Source organism: Eurosta solidaginis, chromosome 3 (genome assembly GCF_040869045.1).
Source record: "Eurosta solidaginis isolate ZX-2024a chromosome 3, ASM4086904v1, whole genome shotgun sequence".
Lineage (NCBI taxonomy): Eukaryota > Metazoa > Arthropoda > Insecta > Diptera > Tephritidae > Eurosta > Eurosta solidaginis.
Window position 1 is genome coordinate 185,060,303 of NC_090321.1, and position 21,189 is coordinate 185,081,491.

At 37.9% G+C, this 21,189-nt stretch overlaps 3 protein-coding genes across 5 annotated transcripts in view; 2 read left to right on the forward strand and 1 right to left on the reverse strand.

Moving 5' to 3' along the window:
* The first annotated feature begins 1,080 nt into the window (after window positions 1-1,080).
* LOC137244769 (protein transport protein Sec24D-like) lies at window positions 1,081-10,465 on the forward strand. 2 transcript variants are annotated; one of them, XM_067774252.1, is made up of 10 exons: window positions 1,081-1,989; window positions 2,051-2,527; window positions 2,584-2,810; window positions 2,871-3,100; window positions 3,158-3,474; window positions 3,528-3,815; window positions 3,875-4,052; window positions 4,108-4,241; window positions 8,404-8,766; window positions 8,826-10,465. In XM_067774252.1, the coding sequence occupies exons 2-4, from the start codon at window positions 2,384-2,386 to the stop codon at window positions 3,040-3,042; spliced, it is 543 nt and encodes a 180-aa protein (XP_067630353.1). In that variant the 5' UTR covers window positions 1,081-1,989; window positions 2,051-2,383; the 3' UTR covers window positions 3,043-3,100; window positions 3,158-3,474; window positions 3,528-3,815; window positions 3,875-4,052; window positions 4,108-4,241; window positions 8,404-8,766; window positions 8,826-10,465. The 2 variants fall into 2 exon arrangements, with proteins under 2 accessions (XP_067630353.1, XP_067630354.1); XM_067774253.1 differs by having other exon boundaries at window positions 3,885-4,052.
* A 1,815-nt stretch (window positions 10,466-12,280) lies between these two features.
* On the reverse strand, window positions 12,281-12,795 carry Tom7 (Translocase of outer membrane 7). The gene is made up of 2 exons (XM_067777852.1): window positions 12,571-12,795; window positions 12,281-12,496 (listed from the first exon to the last, which is right to left on the reverse strand). Exons 1-2 carry the CDS (start codon window positions 12,668-12,670, stop codon window positions 12,432-12,434), a joined length of 165 nt encoding a protein of 54 aa, XP_067633953.1. The 5' UTR covers window positions 12,671-12,795; the 3' UTR covers window positions 12,281-12,431.
* A 6,049-nt stretch (window positions 12,796-18,844) lies between these two features.
* LOC137244770 (uncharacterized) overlaps window positions 18,845-21,189 on the forward strand; it is a 39,843-nt gene continuing 37,498 nt past the window's right edge. Inside the window, exons 1-3 of one of the 2 annotated variants that reach the window (XM_067774254.1) lie at window positions 18,845-18,954; window positions 19,025-19,212; window positions 19,650-19,752. The gene's annotated coding sequence lies outside the window, so the exon portion shown is untranslated. Of the gene's footprint in view, window positions 19,213-19,649; window positions 19,753-21,189 lie in introns of both variants that reach the window. The other variant, XM_067774256.1, reaches the window with a different exon arrangement.

Here is a 21,189-nt window from a genome sequence, read left to right on the forward strand (position 1 = left end):
TTATTTTTCAGTTTTGCCTTTTTCTAAACAACAGCTGTTGTGTGGTTATTTCGATGTAACCACCTACTTTTGTGGGTAAAAAATTATCCGGCTACTTTCGCGGGTAGAATACCAAAAGTGTGTAAAAGTTGCCACATGATTTCGTTACCGTGGTGGAATGTTGCTACCACACTAGAATCGGGGCGCTAATGGCAAAAATCTTTTTCCTATCCTGAGTGACAGTTTCGGCAGCTTCTGAGAACAGGCGTTCACTTGGGCCAGATGTGGCGACGATGGGGAGGTATATCCTTGCAATCTTCGCAAGTTTTGGGAACACGGATTTCATATACTCCCAAATTTCAATACCATCTGCTTTTGTTGGTGTAACTGGAGACGAAAGGTACATATGAACTTCAGCTTCACCAGCATTTTTCGGAACAGAAGGTGAGGCATATTTATGTTCAATGCACATTTCCAAAGCGCGTTTTTTTTTTTTTGTGCAAATAGTTAAGGCTCCATTACTGATACTTAGCATAGACTTGACTTGGCTTGCGAACTGTCACTTACAGTTCTGTTAAATGAACATTGCATGTTACTGATTACTCAAAACTTAACTTGACTTAGAAGTCTGTTGAATTTTGATTTTCTATGTAAGTTCTAAGTGACGTTTACATTTTGAGATGCCATTTGTTTCTTTCCATGTCATTTTGACATTTTGTCATACAAATTGACATTTATTTAAAAGAAAATTTCAAACCTGATTATGATGCCAGATTGTATGCGCTAAGTGGAGTATAATCGTGGCTGAGTTGCCAAGTTTACACCAAGTCAAGTCAAGTCTATGCTAACTATCAGTAATGGAGCCTTTAGGAATGCGCGATGTCGATGTTTCTCGACTTTTTATCCGATGTATCGTCTACCAAAACATCGATGTTAAGATCGATATTAATGGCATAGTGTACAAGTACAAGTGTGTTGACTTATCTGTCAAGCATTCTGACAGGCACTCGCTGGATTCGGAATGACAGCGAATTCAAAATGGATACCACCCTGCAAAAATCGTGTGACCAAAAACGCACACAAACACACGAATTTTTGACAGGGGTGACGATTTGGAATGAAAAATTCTTCAAATGAAATAGCATGTTGACAAATTTAGCTTTCCCACAATGTATCGTGCTCTCTCGCACCTATTATTTTTATAGGGATAGCAAAATACGTAATTTTTGCGTGCAAAAAAATTCGCCATTTCTAATTCAGCAGAGACAGCAAAACATTTGGTGGTCGAAAATTTTTTCAATTTTGAGAGTTTTAAATGGAATATCTCCGGAAATATTTAAAATTAACAGGGAGTTCTCCAGATCACATATATACATATATATTTTAAAGCACGCAGACTTATAATTTAAAAGTAATTTGGTGTTAAAGTTTGCAAATTTCTATACAAATTTTATATGTGTATACGTATATATATGTGGCAGCACAGCTTTGTAATGTCATCAATAAAATATATGTATATATATATATATATGTGCATGTTGCTACAAAAGCGCGATTGATTTAATAAAAACATTTATAATAAGTGAAAACAATGCAAAAATGAAATGTGAAATATACTAAAATGCAATTTAAGTTTATCGTTGCCAATTTATATAGATATGTATGTGGATTAAGGTTTTGAAAGATGTGTAAATTGTAATTTAAAGTTCTATAGAAATTGTTAAATTTGCAAACTTTAACAACAAATAACTTAAATTATAAGATTGCGCACTTTAAAATATATATATTTGTGATCGGGAGAACTCCCTCTTTCATTTGATACCAAGTTTTACCCCGAACTCGGGGGTGCTATTCTAAAATTTTCCCCAAAGTCTTTAATATACAATGATTTTGCTGTTTATTCCGACAAAAATTTTTGATTTGATTTTTTGTGCTCATCGAAAGAATTCACAATTATATAGCACCATGCCGCGAATAATGATAAAAAGTGGTGTGTGGAGAAACACTGAGGTAAGCATTTGACGCGACTGGTTACTCTTGGCCGTTTATTAACTAAATTGATAACTTTCAGGATGAAATCCTCAAAGTAGCTGTAATGAAATATGGCAAAAACCAGTGGTCACGTATTGTATCACTGCTGCATCGCAAATCTGCAAAGCAATGTAAGGCACGCTGTTACGAATGGCTTGATCCTAGCTTAAAGAAGACAGAATGGTCACGCGAGGAGGATGAAAAGTTTTTGCATTTTACCTAATTAATGCCAACACAATGGCGTACAATTGCGCCGATTATTTCAGAGGGTTAACTGGCACCAATTGTTCACACCAAATTGTTAGGTACAGGATTCGCCACGGGTAGGTGAGGTTGGCAATCACAACCTCTTGAATCATTTTGGTCGGCAGGTATGCCGCGGATATATTCTTGGCACTTGTTATTGATGGCTTTTATGATGCCACCAACACTACCTGGACAGACGCCAATGCTCAGTCAACCACCCAAGCCGTGTCAACCCCAATACCCGGACACGTCCGGACGTCTTGGTTATAATGTATGCTAATACAACTAATAATTTGCTGATGATTATTTTTGTGTTATTTTCTTTAGCAACCACCTGAACCTGTTACTGGTAAATATCAACAGCCGCAACAGTATGATCAAGCCCAACGCCGTTTAGATCCCGATCAGATGCCAAATCCGATAAGCGTTATCATTGAAAATCAAAATAGCGCTGGTGGTGCTTTTATTACTAATGCTCAGGGTTTATTACCACCATTGGTGACCACAAAATATGTGGTAGAAGATCAGGGTAACTCATCGCCACGTTACGTTAGGTATCGATAATCGAAATTAATGTTTTGTTTGGCAATTACATTGATCTTTCTTCTTTGCAGGTCGTCTTTGTATTGCATACATGCAACAGCTGATTTATTAAAAACAACAGCTTTGTCCATTAAACTTACCGCCTCACCAATGGCACGAACGGTTGAGGGTGAATATGAGCCACCCATTGTAAATTTTGGTGAATTGGGTGCAATTAGATCTAATCGTTGCAAGGCTCAATAGCAACTTGTAGATGCTGGTCGTCGTTTCCAATGTCTAATGTGTAAAGTAACAAGAGATGGTAAAAAAAATCTTTCACTTCTACTTGTGTTCATTGATCCATATTTTTTCTCAACAGTGTCAACTGCATATTTCCAACAGTTGGGCCATACCGGACAGCGTGTTGATAAATATGAACGTCCTGAACTTGTATTGGGTACATGAGTATTTGTGTAAAAAATGCTTGGGTACCGATAGCTCTCATGGTAAACCTCAACTCATATCCACATCAATGCCTCGCATTCAATTGGGTTCACGTAGTATGGACAAGCATATTGTTGATTCCAGTGGTAAGGCCACAAGTTCAAATGATGGGGCAACCATTATGAAACTATTTGATATTGTGAATCCAGCCGTAAAACTCTAGTAGACATCGCCAAATTTCAAAATGCTGAGGTAAGTTTTTTGTTATATTAGAATGTGTAGAATAAAAATGTTTCTCTTATTAGGTCGGCGATGGCACCACTTCAGTAGTACTTTAAGCAGGTGAAATCTTAAAACAAGTTAAACCATATGTTGAGGAAGGCGTGCATGCACGTATCAGCATTAAAGCTATACGTAAAGCATTATAATTATGCATGACCAAAATATGACATGGCTGTACATGTGGAAGCGCCAATCAAAGGAACAACAAAGTGCTTTATTGAAAAAATGCTCTGCCACAGCAATGTCCTCCAATGTCCAAGAGTATCAGAAAATTGTTAATGCTGAATGGCGTCTCCTGTACAATAAAATAGGTAAGTAAGGCGCCAATGTTGTGTTTTCTAAACTACCAATTGGTGATGTTGGTACACAGTATTTTGCAGATCGTGAAATGTTCTGTTAGTGTACCAGAAGAAGATTTGACCGTACAATGAAAGCTTGTGGTGGAGCTGTTATGACTACAGGTAATGATATTAATTCAAGTGTTTTGGGTCAATGTGATTACTTTGAGGAACGTCAAGTTGGTGGTGAACATTTCAACATTTTCCAAGGTTTGATAGTGGGTTTGACATTAACTTCATTTTTATAGTTTATAATTATTTAAAGGTTGCGTTAATGCTAGAATATATACATTGATTTTACGTGGCGGTGCCGAACAATTTTTGAAAGAAACTGAGCTTCGTTACATGATGCTATAATGATTGTGCGGCGTACAATTAAACATGATTCTGTTGTTGCTGGTAAGTCAAAATACAAATTGAAAATAATTTGTAATCTTAAATTGATAAGTAAAATTATTAAAAGATTGTGTCCAACTCCGGAAGAAAAAACTATAAAATTTGTGTCAGTGAAATGATAATTATTGCTTTTGGTTGTTATTTTGAGGCATCGTCATCGAGTTCCTTCTGATCGTATATGCCGGTTCTTTTGCATTCTTTTACATGCATAAAGTGTCGTTTAAGCCTTCCTCACCCTCTCCTCCACGTTGAGCTTCCATGACAGCTTACTGTCTAGGATCATTCCTAGATATTTTGTGCAAGGTTTCCCCGTAGGGTCGCCCCTCCTAACTTAGGCCTGGTCCAATTAGGGACCTTGTACCTCTTTGAAAACAAGACCATATGCAACGTCATCTGCGTAAACCGTAAGTTTTTCTGGTCCCTCGTAGAATCCCCTAAGCAGTTGGTTAATGACCAGCGTCCACAGCAGAGGTGATAGCACCCGGAGTGCCCCTGTCCACTAATTTCGTGGCCGCGTACAATCTCCATTGCGATATAATCTTACTGCAGTTTAACATGCAGTCGATCCATCTGGGTAAGGCTGGATGTACTTTAACGTAATTAAGACCATCAATAATCGCCCATTTAGAAAGCCCCGGCAATGCTTCTAGAGCATATTCCTTATATTCCAGGGCTTTTTCTATGCTTATTACCACCCTATGCAATGCGGTGTCTACTGACTTGCCTTTGGTGTACGCCTGTTGTGTTGTGGAGAGCAGCTTTTCATCCACGTTGGACTTTATGTACACATCTATCAGCCTCTCAAAGGTTTTGAGCAGAAATTATGGGTCTATAATCTTTGGGATACACGTGACCGATCTTCCCCGCCTTTGGTAGGAAAGCTACACGAGCAGTTCTCCAAGAGTGCGGTACATGATTCAGTTTATGCACCCATCGAATATTATTTTAAGCCATCCCACGACCGCCCTACTTGAAACTTGTAGCATGGCCGGACATGTACCATCTGAGCCCGGCGATTTCACCACCACTACGAGGTCCTCAGTAGTGTAATTAGGCAGCATATATGAATGCAGCTGTTTCCTTACCATTACTACAGCTCGCACCCGTCCTTCCGTTTGCGCATAGTAAACGCCAAATCCGCGCGCTAAGTCCAGAACCCTTTCCTCCCGATGGAAGCCACGGCTCCTGGATCAGCGCGTTAGGAGGAGGGGTTCGCTCGACGCCACTTTACTGTGTTGGAGGTTTATCTGTATGACTCGCAGTACCAATGGGCTGCTTGTCCCCCTCCAGCACCTTCATCGTGACGTCGTCGTCCTCCTCTAGTCCTTTTGGTTTAGAGTGTTCGAAGCCCCCTTCAGCCTCTTGTACCTGTTGTTTAAGAGGAGTCCCACAAGGCTCAATCCTTGGTCCCCTGTTATTTGTTTTGTATATAAACGGGTGTTCCTCTGTGCGACTCAGCACCATCTGGCTGTTGGTCCCCTTCTAACACATTCGGGGTGACGTGGGCTACCTCCACCTGTCTTTTTTCCCTTAGGCTTTTGAGGTCCTTTTCGACGTCCACCGTGTTAGGACTTTAATACCCGCGACTTCTTTTCCTGAGTCGCATATACATTTTGCCTGTACCTAAGGACATTTTTCCAAGCTGCGCGTACAATATATCCTCCGCCTGCTTGTTTATTTGGAAGATGTATAACTAACCTTCGTCCGTAGGCCGAGTTACAGTTAGGACCTTCGAATCCTGTGTCGGTATGTTCGGATTATGATTTTGCAAAAGTCGCAGTGTATCCTCCGACTTCATCACGCATGGTATCCATACCTTAACTTTTGTTACCTTGGGGATTTGCGCTTTATCCACCATCTCAAAACGAGCGTTCGTGCCCTGCCTTTGGAGGTTTGGAACCACTTCCTCCAGCCATCGCAAGCTCGCGATGTTGTCGCACACTATCATCTTCATACCATTATACCATCCCCCGAATCAAAGGTTGGAAGGAGCTTACTTGGTTATTCCCGCATCATCTTAACTTACTTACTTACTTACTTAATTGGCGCTTAACCGTCTAAACGGTTATGGCCGTCCAACAAGGCGCGCCAGTCGCTCCTTCGCTCCGCCAACCGGCGCCAATTGGTCACACCAAGGGAGTTTAAATCGTTTTCCACCTGGTCCTTCCAACGGAGTGGGGGCCGCCCTCTACCTCTGCTTCCATAGGCGGGTTCCGATAGAAACACTTTCTTGGCCGGAGCATCATCTTTCATTCGCATAACATGGCCTAGCGCAGCCGCTGCGTTTTAATTCGCTGGACTATGTTGATGTCTGCGTATAGCTCGTACAGCTCTTCTTCGGTACTCGCCATCGCCAACGCGTAGAGGTCCATAAATCTTTCGAAGAACTTTTCTCTCGAACACTCCCAAAGCCGCTTCATCTGCTGTTGTCATGGTCCATGCTTCTGCCCCATATAGCAGGACGGGTACGATAAGTGACTTGTAGAGTATGATTTTCGTTCGCCGAGAGAGGACTTTACTTTTCAATTGCCTACCTAGTCCAAAGTAGCATTTATTGGCAAGATTGATTCTTCGCTGGATTTCAGTGCTGATGTTGTTGCTAGTGTTGATGCTGGTTCCCAAATAAACGAAGTCTTTTACTATTTCGAAATTATGGCTGCCAACAGTAGCGTGGTTGCCAAGGCGCTGACTCTTTGCTCGATGACAGCAGGTACTTCGTTTTGTCCTCATTCACCATCAAACCCATCTTTACCGCTTCTTTTTCCAGCTTGGAGTAAGCAGAACTAACAGCGCGGGTGTTTAGGCCGATGATATCAATGTCATCAGCATATGCCAGTAATTGCACGCTTTTATAGTATATTGTTCCAGTGCGGTTAAGTTCTGCAGCTAGTATAATTTTCTCCAGCATCAAATTAAAGAAATCGCACGATAGGGGGTCACCCTGTCTGAAACCTCGTTTAGTTTCGAACGGCTCGGAGAGGTCCTTCCCAATTCTGACTGAGCTGATGGTGTTGCTCAACGTCATTTTGCACAGCCGTATAAGTTTTGCGGGGAAACCAAATTCAGACATAGCGGCATATAGGCAGCTCCTTTTCGTGCTGTCGAAGGCGGCTTTAAAGTCGACGAAGAGGTGATGTGTGTCGATTCTCTTTTCACGGGTTTTTTCCAAGATTTGGCGCATTGTGAAAATCTGCCAAGGACCTGCTTGTGTTTTCTCGCTTCATACGGCTGGGTTCTCAGGAGCCCTATTTCCTCAAAATGCTTACGGAGATGACTCCTTAGGCCCCTAGGCGGTGCTGGTTGACCAATCAGATGTCTGTTGGGATGCTCAGGTTTCTGGGTATTCAACAGGAACTGTTTGGTCAGCATATCATTTCTCTCCCTGATGGGGAGTATTCTCGCCTCATTATGCAGATGGTGTTCTGGGGACATAAGAAGACAGCCCGTGGCAATTCTGAGAGCAGTATTTTGGCTTCTTCTGTGGGTAATTTTTAGGCTTGGCGACTATATGGGTGACGCATAGCACTTAATCGGCTGGCTAATTGCTTTGTGTGTAGTCATGAGCGTTTCTTTATCCTTTCCCCAGGTATTGCCAGCGAGGGATTTGAGGATTTTGATACGGCTCTGATTTCTCGGAACAATTGCGGCTGCGTGCTCACCAAAATGTAGATCCTGATGAAAGTCACACCCAAAATTTTAAGGTGTAAGACAGTCGGTAGGGTAATGTCATATGGTCGACATTTGGCGCGGCCATGTTTTAAAAAGGATCACCGATGATTTGGTTGGTTGCAATATCAGGTTTCGCGAGGCGACAAAACTGGAGAGATTGGGGAGATAGCTGTTTATTTTATTACAAAGCTCATCGGTGTAGGAAACAATAGCATAGGTGTAGAAGCAATAGTGACTCCTTCTGGTGGTAAACGTAGCTATTGATATGTAGAAGTTAAACAGAAATTTGATGAATATGAGTTTTTTTTAAGTTATTGCAAAAAAGCGTTGAGGATTTTTAATATCTTACGAGGTACCTTCGTACATGTTTCTAAGAATGAAGAATGAGACCTATTCAAACTTCGCTATACTTTAACATACGATACTTTACCCCATTTTAACACAACTATCATTTATTGATTTTATTAAATTTTATAAAATGTTTCTTCCTCCACAGTTCCATTTCCGTATTGGATGGTAAATATGGCTTTCGCATTTTCTCCATCAATAACTGACAAGGTGGAAAAAATCTATGCGCGTAAATCGCAACATATCTTGGTCGAGCGTTTCTTCAATAGCTCTCTAGTGGTGATGGTGACAGCAGAAAAACCCAACTGTTTACAAATGTTACAATATATCAATTGCGTCTACGGCTCAAATACCCACATTATATGAATGAATCGAACGCACCTAATTGTCTGCCTAACGGATAGTATACATATTCATCAAATCGAAAATATTGCATCAAACGAACTGGGTCTGAATACTGAAACAGTACACATATTCAAAATCGATGAGGAGTCTGTGATGATAGTATAGGGTGAGTTGTTGAATAACATACGAAAACCACTTTAACCCATCTATATATTTGCATTACAGCTAAAGCTTTACAAACAGCAAAAATCGCTGGCGCCAAGCAATTGGAAAAGGCAGTGAAGCATTCATCACACTGTACGGATGGTGTAAAGTTAGAAACTGCTGTTGTAACATCTGTCACCGACACAACGGTCATCTCTACTTCGCCGAGTAACGGCTCGTCCGACTATCTATCGAAGACAGTATAATCATATCTTTTGCCAACACAGGTTAGCGATGTGCTTGCACAGGAAAAGATTTCAATTGGAAAACAAAAACCAATTAAGAGAGTTTAATTATTATTAAAGTATTTACTTTTCTTTATATCAACAGTATTAATTTAAGTTGCAATATCACGTACATATATAATAAGGGATGTGATACGATTGATGTCGGAATTAGATTTGAAACCAATCAATACTCCTGCTAAGGGTTGTAGAATTATTGCTTGAATAATTAGATTTAGAACAATAATAAGTCTGACTTAATTACAAGTCGTACATTTTTAAATTCATCAACTACGACAGCAATCGGATTCTACGACACCTCTGAATATTCTTGATCTGAAAAAAGAGTATACCTAATCTGAATTTCTACTAAGCTTTCAGTTGTAGATTATTCAAATAATTGGAGTTTTTTCTAAAGCTTAAAATTATTTTCTACTCGCTTAGAAAAGATTTCAATTGGAAAACAAAAACCAATTAAGAGAGTTTATGTTATTATTAAAGTACTTACTTTTCTTTATATCAATTGTATTAATTTAAGTTGCAATATCACGTACATATAAAATAAGGGATGTGATACGATTGCTGACGGAATTAGATTTGAAACCAATCAATACTCCTGCTATGGGTTGCAGAATTATTGCTTGAATGATTAGATTTAGAACAATAATAAGTCTGACTCAATTACTAGTCGTACATTTTTAAGTTCATCAATTACGACAGCAATCGGATTCCACGACACCTTTGAATATTCTTGATCTGAAAAAAAAGAGTAAATCTAATCTGAATTTCTAATTAGCTTTTAGTTGTAGATTTAAATTGATTCAAATAATTGGAGTTTTTTCTAAAGCTCAAAATTATTTTCTGTTCGCTTGGAAAAGATTTCAATTGGAAAACAAAAACCAATAAGGCGAGTTTGTTTACTATTAAAATAATTACTTTTCTTTATATCAACTGTATTAATTTAAGTTGCAATTTCATGTGCATATATAATAAGGGATGTCGTAATACGATTGCTGTCGGAATTAGATTTGAAACCAATCAATACTCCTGCTAAGGGTTGCAGAATTATTGCTTGAATGATTAGATTTAGAACAATAATAAGTCTGACTCAATTACAAGTCGTACATTTTTCAATTCATCAATTACGACAGCAATCGGATTCTACGACACCTTTGAATATTCATGATCTGAAAAAAGAGTAAACCTAATCTGAATTTCTACTAAGCTTTAAGTTGTAGATTATTCAAATAATTTGAGTTTTTTCTAAAGCTTAATATTATTTTTTTGCTCGCTTAAAAGACATTGGAAAACAAAAACCAATTAAGCGAGTTTATTTATTATTAAAGTTCTTCTGTTTTATATGAACTGGATTAATATAAGTTCCAATTTCATGTACATATATAATAATATTGAAAATAATAAATATTGGAAATTCAATTTTTTTGGTTCATATTTTATTCATATGGCTGCTCCAGGTAAAGTAAATCTGCAGGTAAAATTCACGTTATATGGCGGTTATATAAATGGTAAAACCGCAGTAAAATTGATTGTCAAATGGCTCGAAAATGTAGAGTGAAATGACGGAAAAATGACCGCCATTTGACGAGCATTGTGACGTGTGTGAGTAGCACAGTGCTATGCTCACATCCTATAAGTGGGAGCGGAATGCACGATCACATTAATAGGAACGAAACGGAAAATTTGGTCACAAAAGTTAATCACGCCCATGCAAACGTGACTATGAATATAACCGCTGCAGAAAGTCACAATGACCGTAAAATGACTAGTAAAATGACGTGGAGCGTTTTTGCAGGGCATTACCGAATGCTCCAAATGATTGAAAAATTGAAAAAGTCCATACGATTGGTAGTCAAAAATGTTGTCGTTGAGACTAAAAATGCGACTCTAGACCTGAGATTTCCATCAGGTGAGCGAGGCTGTTTGTAGTTTTGACGTTTATCGCTTAGTGAACACACTTGGTATAGGTACACTATGATTAATGGGGAAAACATCGATGATTCGAAATCATCGATGTATCGTTTGCATCCCTATCATAATATCAATTGGCACCTTTGATACAATTCATTATTCATTACAATCATCATTGGACAGGTGTACAGCGTGGCTGTGTATGTGCGTGCTGCTACATATCCTACTTGTAGACCTGTACAATGTACAATCATCATGACAAAAATACGGAACAGAAGTGCAGCACATATAGCAACAAAAAGTATCGGACAGGCAATTGACGAAGAACAAAATCTATTGAATGATAAAGAGATCAAACCGCGTGCAGCCATTAAAAAGCGGCAGCTAAGATCATCTACTAAAACAAGCGAAGATGTAACGCCTGCGCGAACAAATCAGGAAGCTACTGATAAGGGGAAGGAAAAAAAGCAAACGGGCAAGCTTGCTCCAGTAGAAACAGATGTAGTTGCTGGAAATAGAGCAAAACCACTTTCACGATATGAAGCAAAAAAAGCAAAGGCTACAGAAGCTAAGAAAAAGCGTGAAGCACGTCTAGAATACCTACGTAAGAAAGTGGCTAGCTTAAGAGCTTCGGAAACTACTGCACAACGTGAAGCAAGACTAGAAAAACAACGAGTTAGAATGAATGAAAAACGAGCTTATGAAACATTTGCAGAACGGAAAGCACGCCTACTATATTCAAAACAAAAAAACGCACAAGCAAGAGCCATCGAAACTGAGGAAAAGCGGCGCAGTCGTCTCCAATATCAACGATTAAAAAATGCTAGATTAAGAGCCGCTTGTTCTGAAGAGGAGCATCAGGCGCGATTACAGATGAAAAGGGAGAGAAATGCCAGAAAGAGAGCAACTGAAACTCCTGAAGAAAGGGAAGCACGAAGGCAGAACGATCGAAATAGACAGGCTAAGGCGAGAGCTTCTGAAACTCCAGAAAAGCGGGAACGGAGATTAAAAAGGCAACGTGAACTAGAAGCTGCAAAGACTGCGAGAAAAAAGATAATGTGCTCTATTGAAACTGCACCAAATATACTAGTTCCGTGTGATGAAGCAGATATACTTGCATCAATATTAGTAGTTTAATAAGTACCTTTTATAATTATTTACGAAAATAAATATTATTTAGGCCTAACAAATTCGAAACTAATTGGTCTTTAGATTAACTTTTTACGTCCATATTGCACATAGACTACAATTTATTCTGGGACCGACTCAATTCTTGGATACTGCTGGCTTCGGTTGACATCTTGAATAAAATGTGGCTTCAAATTGATCTACAAATTTTTATTTTAAAACATAACCCAACTCATATATTGCAATGCGAGTTATAAACAGCTAGCATTAACCTATTTTATAATTTGTATTTGCTTTCGCAATAATTTTGTAATTATGTCAACCACCCGCTTTACGATGGATCAGTCTATTGCCATAGTAAACTCAACAGTGACAATGGCGGCATACCGGGCTCTGCTCCTTTTCGGAAACCTGAACACAAAGAAAATTTTATTTTTGTATTTATAATATCGACACTTCACACCCTCATCGAACATGTAACATACCTAGATAAAGCACCATCGGAATGAATCCCCAATGGAATGTAGTCTTCGCCACATCATAAACAACTTCTAAACGTTCCTTTACGCCTGGTGACAAAGCCATAGCAATGAGTTTTTAGTTGAAATACCGCAAAATATTGATAATTGCATCAGTGAACAACACGAGTTCTATAGAAAATTCGTAAAGTTAACAGCTGTTTTAAAGAAAGTTGGTTGTGGTTTGCTAGGTAATTGATATGGTGGATGACAAGATTGACTAGGTAGAAGATTGACATGATATGATCAGCGTTGCCGTTTTGCTACAATTGTATCATTCTTGTAACATAACAACAATTGTTTTTATCGGCCTATTGATAAATAATTCAAGGTTCGATTCGAGCTCAAGGCCAGAACAATAATTGTTTTCTAATGATAATTATTGTTATTTTTCTATAATGGAAAAATTGTATTTTGTTTTTGGAATAGTAAGTGGAAAATGGATCTATCTGCGCAGCTATGGCAGGTTCTCAGAAAAATTTTCTACTTACTATTCCAAAAACGAAATACAAATTTTCAATTATAGAAAAATTAATAAATAACAATAATTATCATTAGAAAAAAATATTGTTCTGGCCTTGAGCTCGAATCGAACTTTGGATTCTTGATACATAGATACTTTTTTATTACGAAATGCTATATTTTGATACATTTTTCTTATTTCTCTAAATTAATTTTAAATTTGCATAGAGGCAATTAAAATTAAAACAAATTTATTTAATAATTTGGGAAAAATTTAAGCAACGTGACATCAGGACGGACAAAGCGACAGCTGTTTTTATTCTACCTTGTAAATCTCTTCAAAGCCTCTTCTCCCGGGAGTGGGATTTGAATCCGCACTCCTACGATGGTTGAAGTGTTACAAACGCATTCAGCCATGTCATGCCTTAGTTGTTGTAAACCTTATCCCAATCGTCTTCTTTGCATATTTTCTTTATTCACAGTCCATACTTCGTATGCCATCATGTGTTAAAGTTATGCGTTGATAAGGCGGTTTCAAAGAAACTTGGTGTTGTTGATTTTTGTTCTATTTATAGAACTACAACGAATTAACCAATGTTGTCTATTTGTATGAGCTTTAAGCGGGGATTGCCCTTATTGCTTTAAATGTATGAAAACATTTATTTGAAGCAATTTATAATTTATAATTTATTTAATAATTTGGGAAAATTTTCAACAACGTGACATCAGGACGGACAAGGCAACAGCTGTTTCGATTATACTTTGTAAATCTCTTCAAAGCCTTTTCTCCCGGGAGTGGGATTTGAACCCGCACTCCTACGGTGGTTGACGTGTTACAAACGCATTCAGCCACGATATGCCTTAGTTGTTGTAAACGTTATCCCAATTGCCTCCTTTGCATAAATTGCTTCAAATAAATTTATTCATACATTTGATGAAATAAGGGTAATCCCCGCTTAAAACTCATACAAATTTATTTGCTTTTATAAATGAATATGGGACAGACAATTCGTTAATTCTAGTTTTTTAAGTCCTTAATTTTTGTAAAAAAATTAAAACATTTATTTTATGAATTATTTTTTGAAAAAATGTACCTTGTATGTATACGTTTTTTTACTATGTACCTATGCATAAAAAATTGCCTAATAAGTCTGAATGTGTAAATTTGTAAAATAATCAGAAATAGAAATTAAATAGAATACATCGAAATTACTAAAATAAGAATGTTTTTTTTTAAATATCTAGTATTACATATTTTTAAAGAAAAATAATGGTAATTGTGCAGTTTAGGGGCCCCACCCTAAAATTGGGCCTTTTTTTTTGAGTGAGATATCAAAAGACGCGTATTCACGTCTAGATCAAGAATCCGAAAGCGGAAGTTAATACTGTTTTCACACAGAAACTTAATGATCTCATTTCACCTGCTAATGAAATCGTAAATTTTTTGCTTTCACACAGAAGTAACTGCTCGATTAGTATGAAGGATGAGACAGACAATCATGGCGGAACGATACAAGGTAGGAGCATGGTGACATACCTACAAACAAAAAAAATTCCATGTACTTGTAAATTCGATGGACAAATGTCAAAATCGTACTGCGCCGGTAGTTGATGTATCAAATCAAATAAAAACGGTTATAATCAGCTGTTTGATGCGGCCACCTTGTATCGTTCCGCCATGCAGACAATGACATTTGCTTTGACAAATGACATTTTTAAGCTCTGAACACACCAAAAACTTAGAAGCGGAAACGGAAGCGGAACGCTGCCAACAGAGTTACATTGTGCTTTTGACTTCATTAGGCATTCGATTAGCTACTAATACTGTTTTCACACAGAAACTTAATGATCTCATTTCACCTGCTAATGAAATCGTGAATTTTTTGCTTTCACACAGAAGTAACTGCTCGATTAGTATGAAGGATGAGACAGGCAGTCATGGCGGAACGATACAAGGTGGGAGCATGGTGACATACCTACAAACAAAAAAAATTCCATGTACTTGTAAATTCGATGGACAAATGTCAAAATCGAACTGCGCCGGTAGTTGATGTATCAAATCAAATAAAAAAGGTTATAATCAGCTGTTCGATGCGGCCTCCTTGTATCGTTCCGCCATGCAGACAATGACATTTGCTTTGACAAATGACATTTTTAAGCACTGAACACACCAAAAACTAAGAAGCGGAAACGGAAGCGGAACGCTGCCAACAGAGTTGCATTGTGCTTTTGACTTCATTAGGCATTCGATTAGCTACTAATGAACTAATAATAGATTGAAATTTTGTAGGGAAGATTGAGCTCAATAAGCGTCTTAATGTAGAAAATTGCCTATATTATTCAATAAGCCGTCTGTGTGAAAATAGTATAACTTTTTTACCCGTTTAAAAGTTATGCGCGAAAAACTGGCTCATCTTGTACATATTGTTCCCGCACATTTACAATCTTTTAAGCGCACAAATCACATCCTGTTTTGTTTTTCGATAGATTAATACAATTTGATATTCACGAATTAGTGAAAAAAAATTTGTATAATTAATATCCAATTAGGTAATAAAAATACAGAAAATACACTCTAATCAACCTGATGGTGAAGAATGCTGCCAGATGAGTAATAATAGAAATTAACTGAACAAGAAATTACTCTTGCTTTTCTCAAGTCATCTGCGTAGAACACCCTTAGCCGATCCAACACCGGCTGCGCCATGCACAGTAATTCTGCGTAGAACACCTTTCTGCATAGGCGGCCTTCGCCCGCGCTTATAAAAACTAACCCTGGGCTACGCCATGCGAAGTCTGGGTATTGTGTATAACCATGGTGATGTCCTTCTACGCAGAAGGGTGTACTACGCAGAAGGACATCACCGTGGCGGTAGCCAGGGTTAGTTTTTATAAGCGCGGCCGAAGGCCGCCTATGCAGAAAGGTGTTCTACGCAGAATCAAAAAAAATAAAATTAAAATATTTTGTCAATAACACATTTTTTCGACTTATTATTCGATATATGATAAGTTAGCAATCATTTTCTAATAAAAACATAATTTTATTATAGAAATTTCTTCTAAATATGGATGCTTTATATATCAAAGGAAACCTTGTTTTATTACCTGCTGAGCTGGCAACGCTGTTCACTTTCATATGTTTTCATTTGGACAGAAATTTTTTGCAATATTTGTGTTGATATTTTATAAGTAAATTAGTGAAATTTAACATAATTTTTTCGTTAATTCGTGCAAGTTAGATTATGTTAATATACCAAGTATAATAAGTAAAGTGATGTGTACGCTTAAAAGATTGCAAACACGCGGTGGCAAGATCCTGATCCAGATAAATAATTTTTCATGTAAATGCAACAATAACGATTTGAGCCAGATAAATCCAGATAGAAGTCGGGTTCAATTTGTGAGCCAGATAATTTGTTAATTACTTCTTTTTAGGTTGGCAACGCAGCCTTTAATATACCTACTTTTTCAAAAATAGATGTCGCTGCTTAGCCTTTCGACGTATGAGTTAAATGAAAAACAGCGGCGACATCTGCCTATCACATTTCACGTGTGCGAAAATTTCACGACATCTGCTTCTCAAGTATCCCAATGATCCAGAGCATTTCCCTGAGAATTGAGCGTGAGCCGGAGCTGTAAAACTCACTGAAAGACGGCAAATATGTATCACACAAACCAGTTTTTCGCCCATTGTACAGGTTTACAAGTATGATATGTATGAGAGGGAAACAATTTCTTTCCCTTTCTAACACACGGCAGTTTGACACTTCGGTCAGTGTCAAACTAGCGTGGAACCCAGTGGAACCTGCGTGGAACATGAGTTTTGACACTGAACGAAGTGTCAAAATTACCGGGGTTGCTTCGTCGAAAGCGACACAGGGAAGCAAAAAAGGGATCGGAATATCAGATATGGGTTGCTGTGATGGTAAATTTTTTTGAACGAATTTAGTAGGAAATTTTAAGTGCACCCATATGGGTCCTTCAGAAAATTATAAAAAAGTATTCAATTGGGGTATCTGAGGACGCGTAGTTATTTCAGTATTAAGAATACAAACACGTGAGTTAAGTTTTTCTACCCGTTAAAAAGTTCTCCGCGAAAAACCGAGGTCGACTGCAATAACCCGTCCAAAAAAGCGGAAAGAAAAATGAATAGATGCATTTTGTCCTGTTGTCAATAGTCCAAAGAGAAAAAGTATTCGAATTATTGGAAGCGAGGCCAAAACTCGTCTATTAATACCTCCCCCGACGGTTTTGGTCGTGTTTTAGCAATCGTCCCCGGTAATAAAGTATCACAATTTGTTAATTAAAATTGTCCAAAATATATGGTTATTAAAGAGATATGTAATTAAGAGCTCGTTTGAAACTAAATAAATATATTTCTTTGTAATATAAGAAAATAAAATTTTAAGCAGTTTTCGATAGCAGCTACTAAACTTTTTTTTGTCCTATGAAGTACAACAGTGCCAAATAGCATCCACAAAAAAAACGAACAAGAACAAGCATTTTATCAGGTGAGCGTGGCTGTGTATGTACGTGCTGCTACATATCCTACTTGTAGACCTGTACAATGTTTTCGCCGATAACTTTTGAACGGGTGAAAAAGTTAACTTCCACTTTCGGATTCTTAATCTAAACGTAAATGCGCGTATTTTGATACCTCACTCGAAAATCTTGGCCCAACTTTAGGGTGGCGCCCCTAAACTGCACTACTACCAAAATAATAAAAATTGTTGGCGTTGATGAGTTTGAAACATTTTGATACAGTTTTTGCTTGGAAATTGTTACATTTCTTTCGAAGCTCGCGGCAACGCTGAATATGATTTGGTGGTGGGCGAACCGGATCCATTGTACAGGTTTACAAGTATGATATGTATGAGAGGGAAACAATTTCTTTCCCTTTCTAACACACGGCAGTTTGACACTTCGGTCAGTGTCAAACTAGCGTGGAACCCAGTGGAACCTGCGTGGAACATGAGTTTTGACACTGAACGAAGTGTCAAAATTACCGGGGTTGCTTCGTCGAAAGCGACACAGGTAAGCAAAAAAGGGATCGGAATATCAGATATGGGTTGCTGTGATGGTAAATTTTTTTGAACGAATTTAGTAGGAAATTTTAAGTGCACCCATATGGGTCCTTCAGAAAATTATAAAAAAGTCTTCAATTGGGATATCTGAGGACGCGTAGTTATTCCAGTATTAAGAATACAAACACGGGAGTTAAGTTTTTCTACCCGTTCAAAAGTTTTCCGCGAAAAACAGTTTGAAACCGAGGTCGACTGCAATAACCCGTCCAAAAAAGCGGAAAGAAAAAAGAAAATACGCGTTTTGTCCTGTTATCAATAGTCCAAAGGCGGAAAAGTATTCGCATTATTGGAAGCGAGGCAAAAACGCGTCTATTAATACCTCCTTTGACGGTTTTGATCGTGTTTTAGGAATCGTCCCCGGTAATAAAGTATCACAATTTGTTAATTAAAATTATCCAAAACATATGGATTTTAAAGAGGGATATAATTAAGTGCTCATTTGAAAGTAAATAAGAATATTTCTTTGTAATTTTGCAATAAAAATTTTACACAGCTTTCGTTAGCAGCTACTACACTTTTCTTGGACCTAAGAAGTACAACAGTGCCAAATAGCATCCACACAAAAAACGAACAAGAACAAGCATTTTATCAGGTGAGCGTGGCTGTGTATGTGCGCGCAGCTACATATCCTACTTGTAGACCTGTACAATGAACCGGATCAACTCTGAGGAAAGTAACATTTTTTCTGCAGACCTGCAACTCTATGTAGTATTTACTTCTCATGGCGCAACGATACAAGGTGGCAGCATGGAACAGCTGATTATAAACTTTTTTTATATGATTTGATACATCAACTTCCGGCGCAGTACGATTTTGACATTTGTCCATCGAATTTACAAAAACAAAGTACATGGAACTTTTATTTATGTTTGTAGGTATGTCACCATGCTGCCACCTTGTATCATTCCGCTATGTTACTTCTTTTCTCGTGGTGATTTTCCGTGACATGCACGAGACACATTTGCTGGAAACAAAAAATTTTTAATATAATTTGTGAGACTCAGTGTTTGTAGCATAATTGAGTTGAAGTAGACAACAGAGGAGTATTATAAATATAAAAAAAGTAAGTCCTGTTAATAAAGAACAAATGTATAGAATAATTGGTTTGTTGAACTCGATATTAGGGCTGCACATTCACTGCTTGGCTGTGAATTACATTAGACATAATTTCTGTGTTATGTAAGAGAATTAATTTAGAAAGAGGAAGTTCGTCGCGTTTATGTTTTGCTATTACTCAATGAATACTGATAAAGTCAGTCAACTATGGAGACCTTCCGCGGTACGAAGAAAAGGGTGGTTGAAGAGTGATATGTAATTAAAATGATTTCCAATTATGAGAGTTTTTCTAGCATTTATGTTTTATGTTATATCTTTAGTATTTTGCATTTAAAGCATTTCGATTTACCCGAAGTACTTATACCACGCAGGGGGAGGGGGCTTCTCTACACTCCATGTGAATACACAAATAAGTCATCAATTTTTCAAACATTTTAATTTCAGTTATTTGTTAAAATTCCATCAATTCGTGATTCAATTGTAATTTTTGCGGAAAATGAGAACTTCAAGTGTTGCACAATACGCGTTTCGTATGACTTTTGGACAGGTAAGTAAATATGTATGCAACAATAAAATTTCAATAAAGTGGGAGAGTGCGGAGGGAGATGCGAGCATAATTGGCCAAAGTTGTTTAAATGATAAAAATGATCGCATTGGCCTCTTTTCTATACACCATATACACTGTTGTTGTAGCGATAAAGTCCTTAGCCAAAGGTTTTGGGAAGAGTTATCGATGTCGATAGTTGTTGTTGTTGTTGATGTTGTTGGTGTTGTTGTTGTTGATGTTGTTGGTGTTGTTGTTGTTGATGTTGTTGGTGTTGTTGTTGTTGTTGATGTTGTTGTTGTTGTTGTTGTTGTTGTTGTAGCCATAAGGACACTACCCGAAGCCTTGGGGAGTGGTATCGAGTTGATGGCCCTTGCCGGATGCAGATCCGGTACGTTCCGGTAGCAAGCCGACCATCTCGGGAACGAGTTGTTATGACCACATGCGACCTTCTATCCCAGCCCGCACTCCCACCCCCTAGATCCATGAGGAGTTCAGGATCGCCAGAGCCTCGGCTGTTAATGAAACAGGATTCGCCACGGATAGGTGAGGTTGACAATTGGGTTTGGAGAAGCTATATATTGCGCTGGCACCCTGAAAAGGTTGCGCTACACAACCCCTTGAATCTGGTATTTTAGTCACTTCTTACGACAGCCATACCTACCGCGGGTATATTCTAACCCCCTTACCCGCCTGGGGGGATGTCGATAGTCCTTTGCCGGATATAGATCCGTTACGTTCCGGTAACAATTACCATTAAAGTACGACCATTACGGGAACGATTTAATGTGACCACATTGCACGTTCTAAGCCATCCCGCCGACTGTCCCTAGTTCCATTAGGCCTCGTCTGCAAAAAAAAAGCGGCAGTCGTAACATAAGATCATGTATCGAATACAATAGGAAAGAAAATTACGAGATACGTCAGTCGGATAAATTAAAAAAATGGATTTCTAACATGCGATAGCAAACAAATATCGATTCATTTTGAAGAAATTCTTTTTTAGGACCAAATTTCGGTGGAATATATTTTAAAGTCATCTATAATAATATATATCTTATAAAATAAAGTCGCTAAATGCTATGTATGCACATAACTTCACACAGAATACTCCGATTTTGAAACGGTTTTTTGCATTTGAAAGCTTAGCTACGTGAGATGGTACAGTTAATATAATTTGAAGATATATATTATAGGGTCGTGGCAAATTGCCAAAATGTAGCAAAAAATCATAAAATTTTTGTTTACACAGCTATAACTCATAAACGGATGGATGGATTTCAAAAATTCTACTTTTCAGTAATACTATGAAATATTTACCTTCGATCTGCATCAAACAAATACTTGATTCCTTATATCACCCAAATTGTTTAAACAAAAGTAAAATTTTTATCAAAAATATGTGTGTTTGTTCGCTGTGAACTGTCTGCGCTAATCATA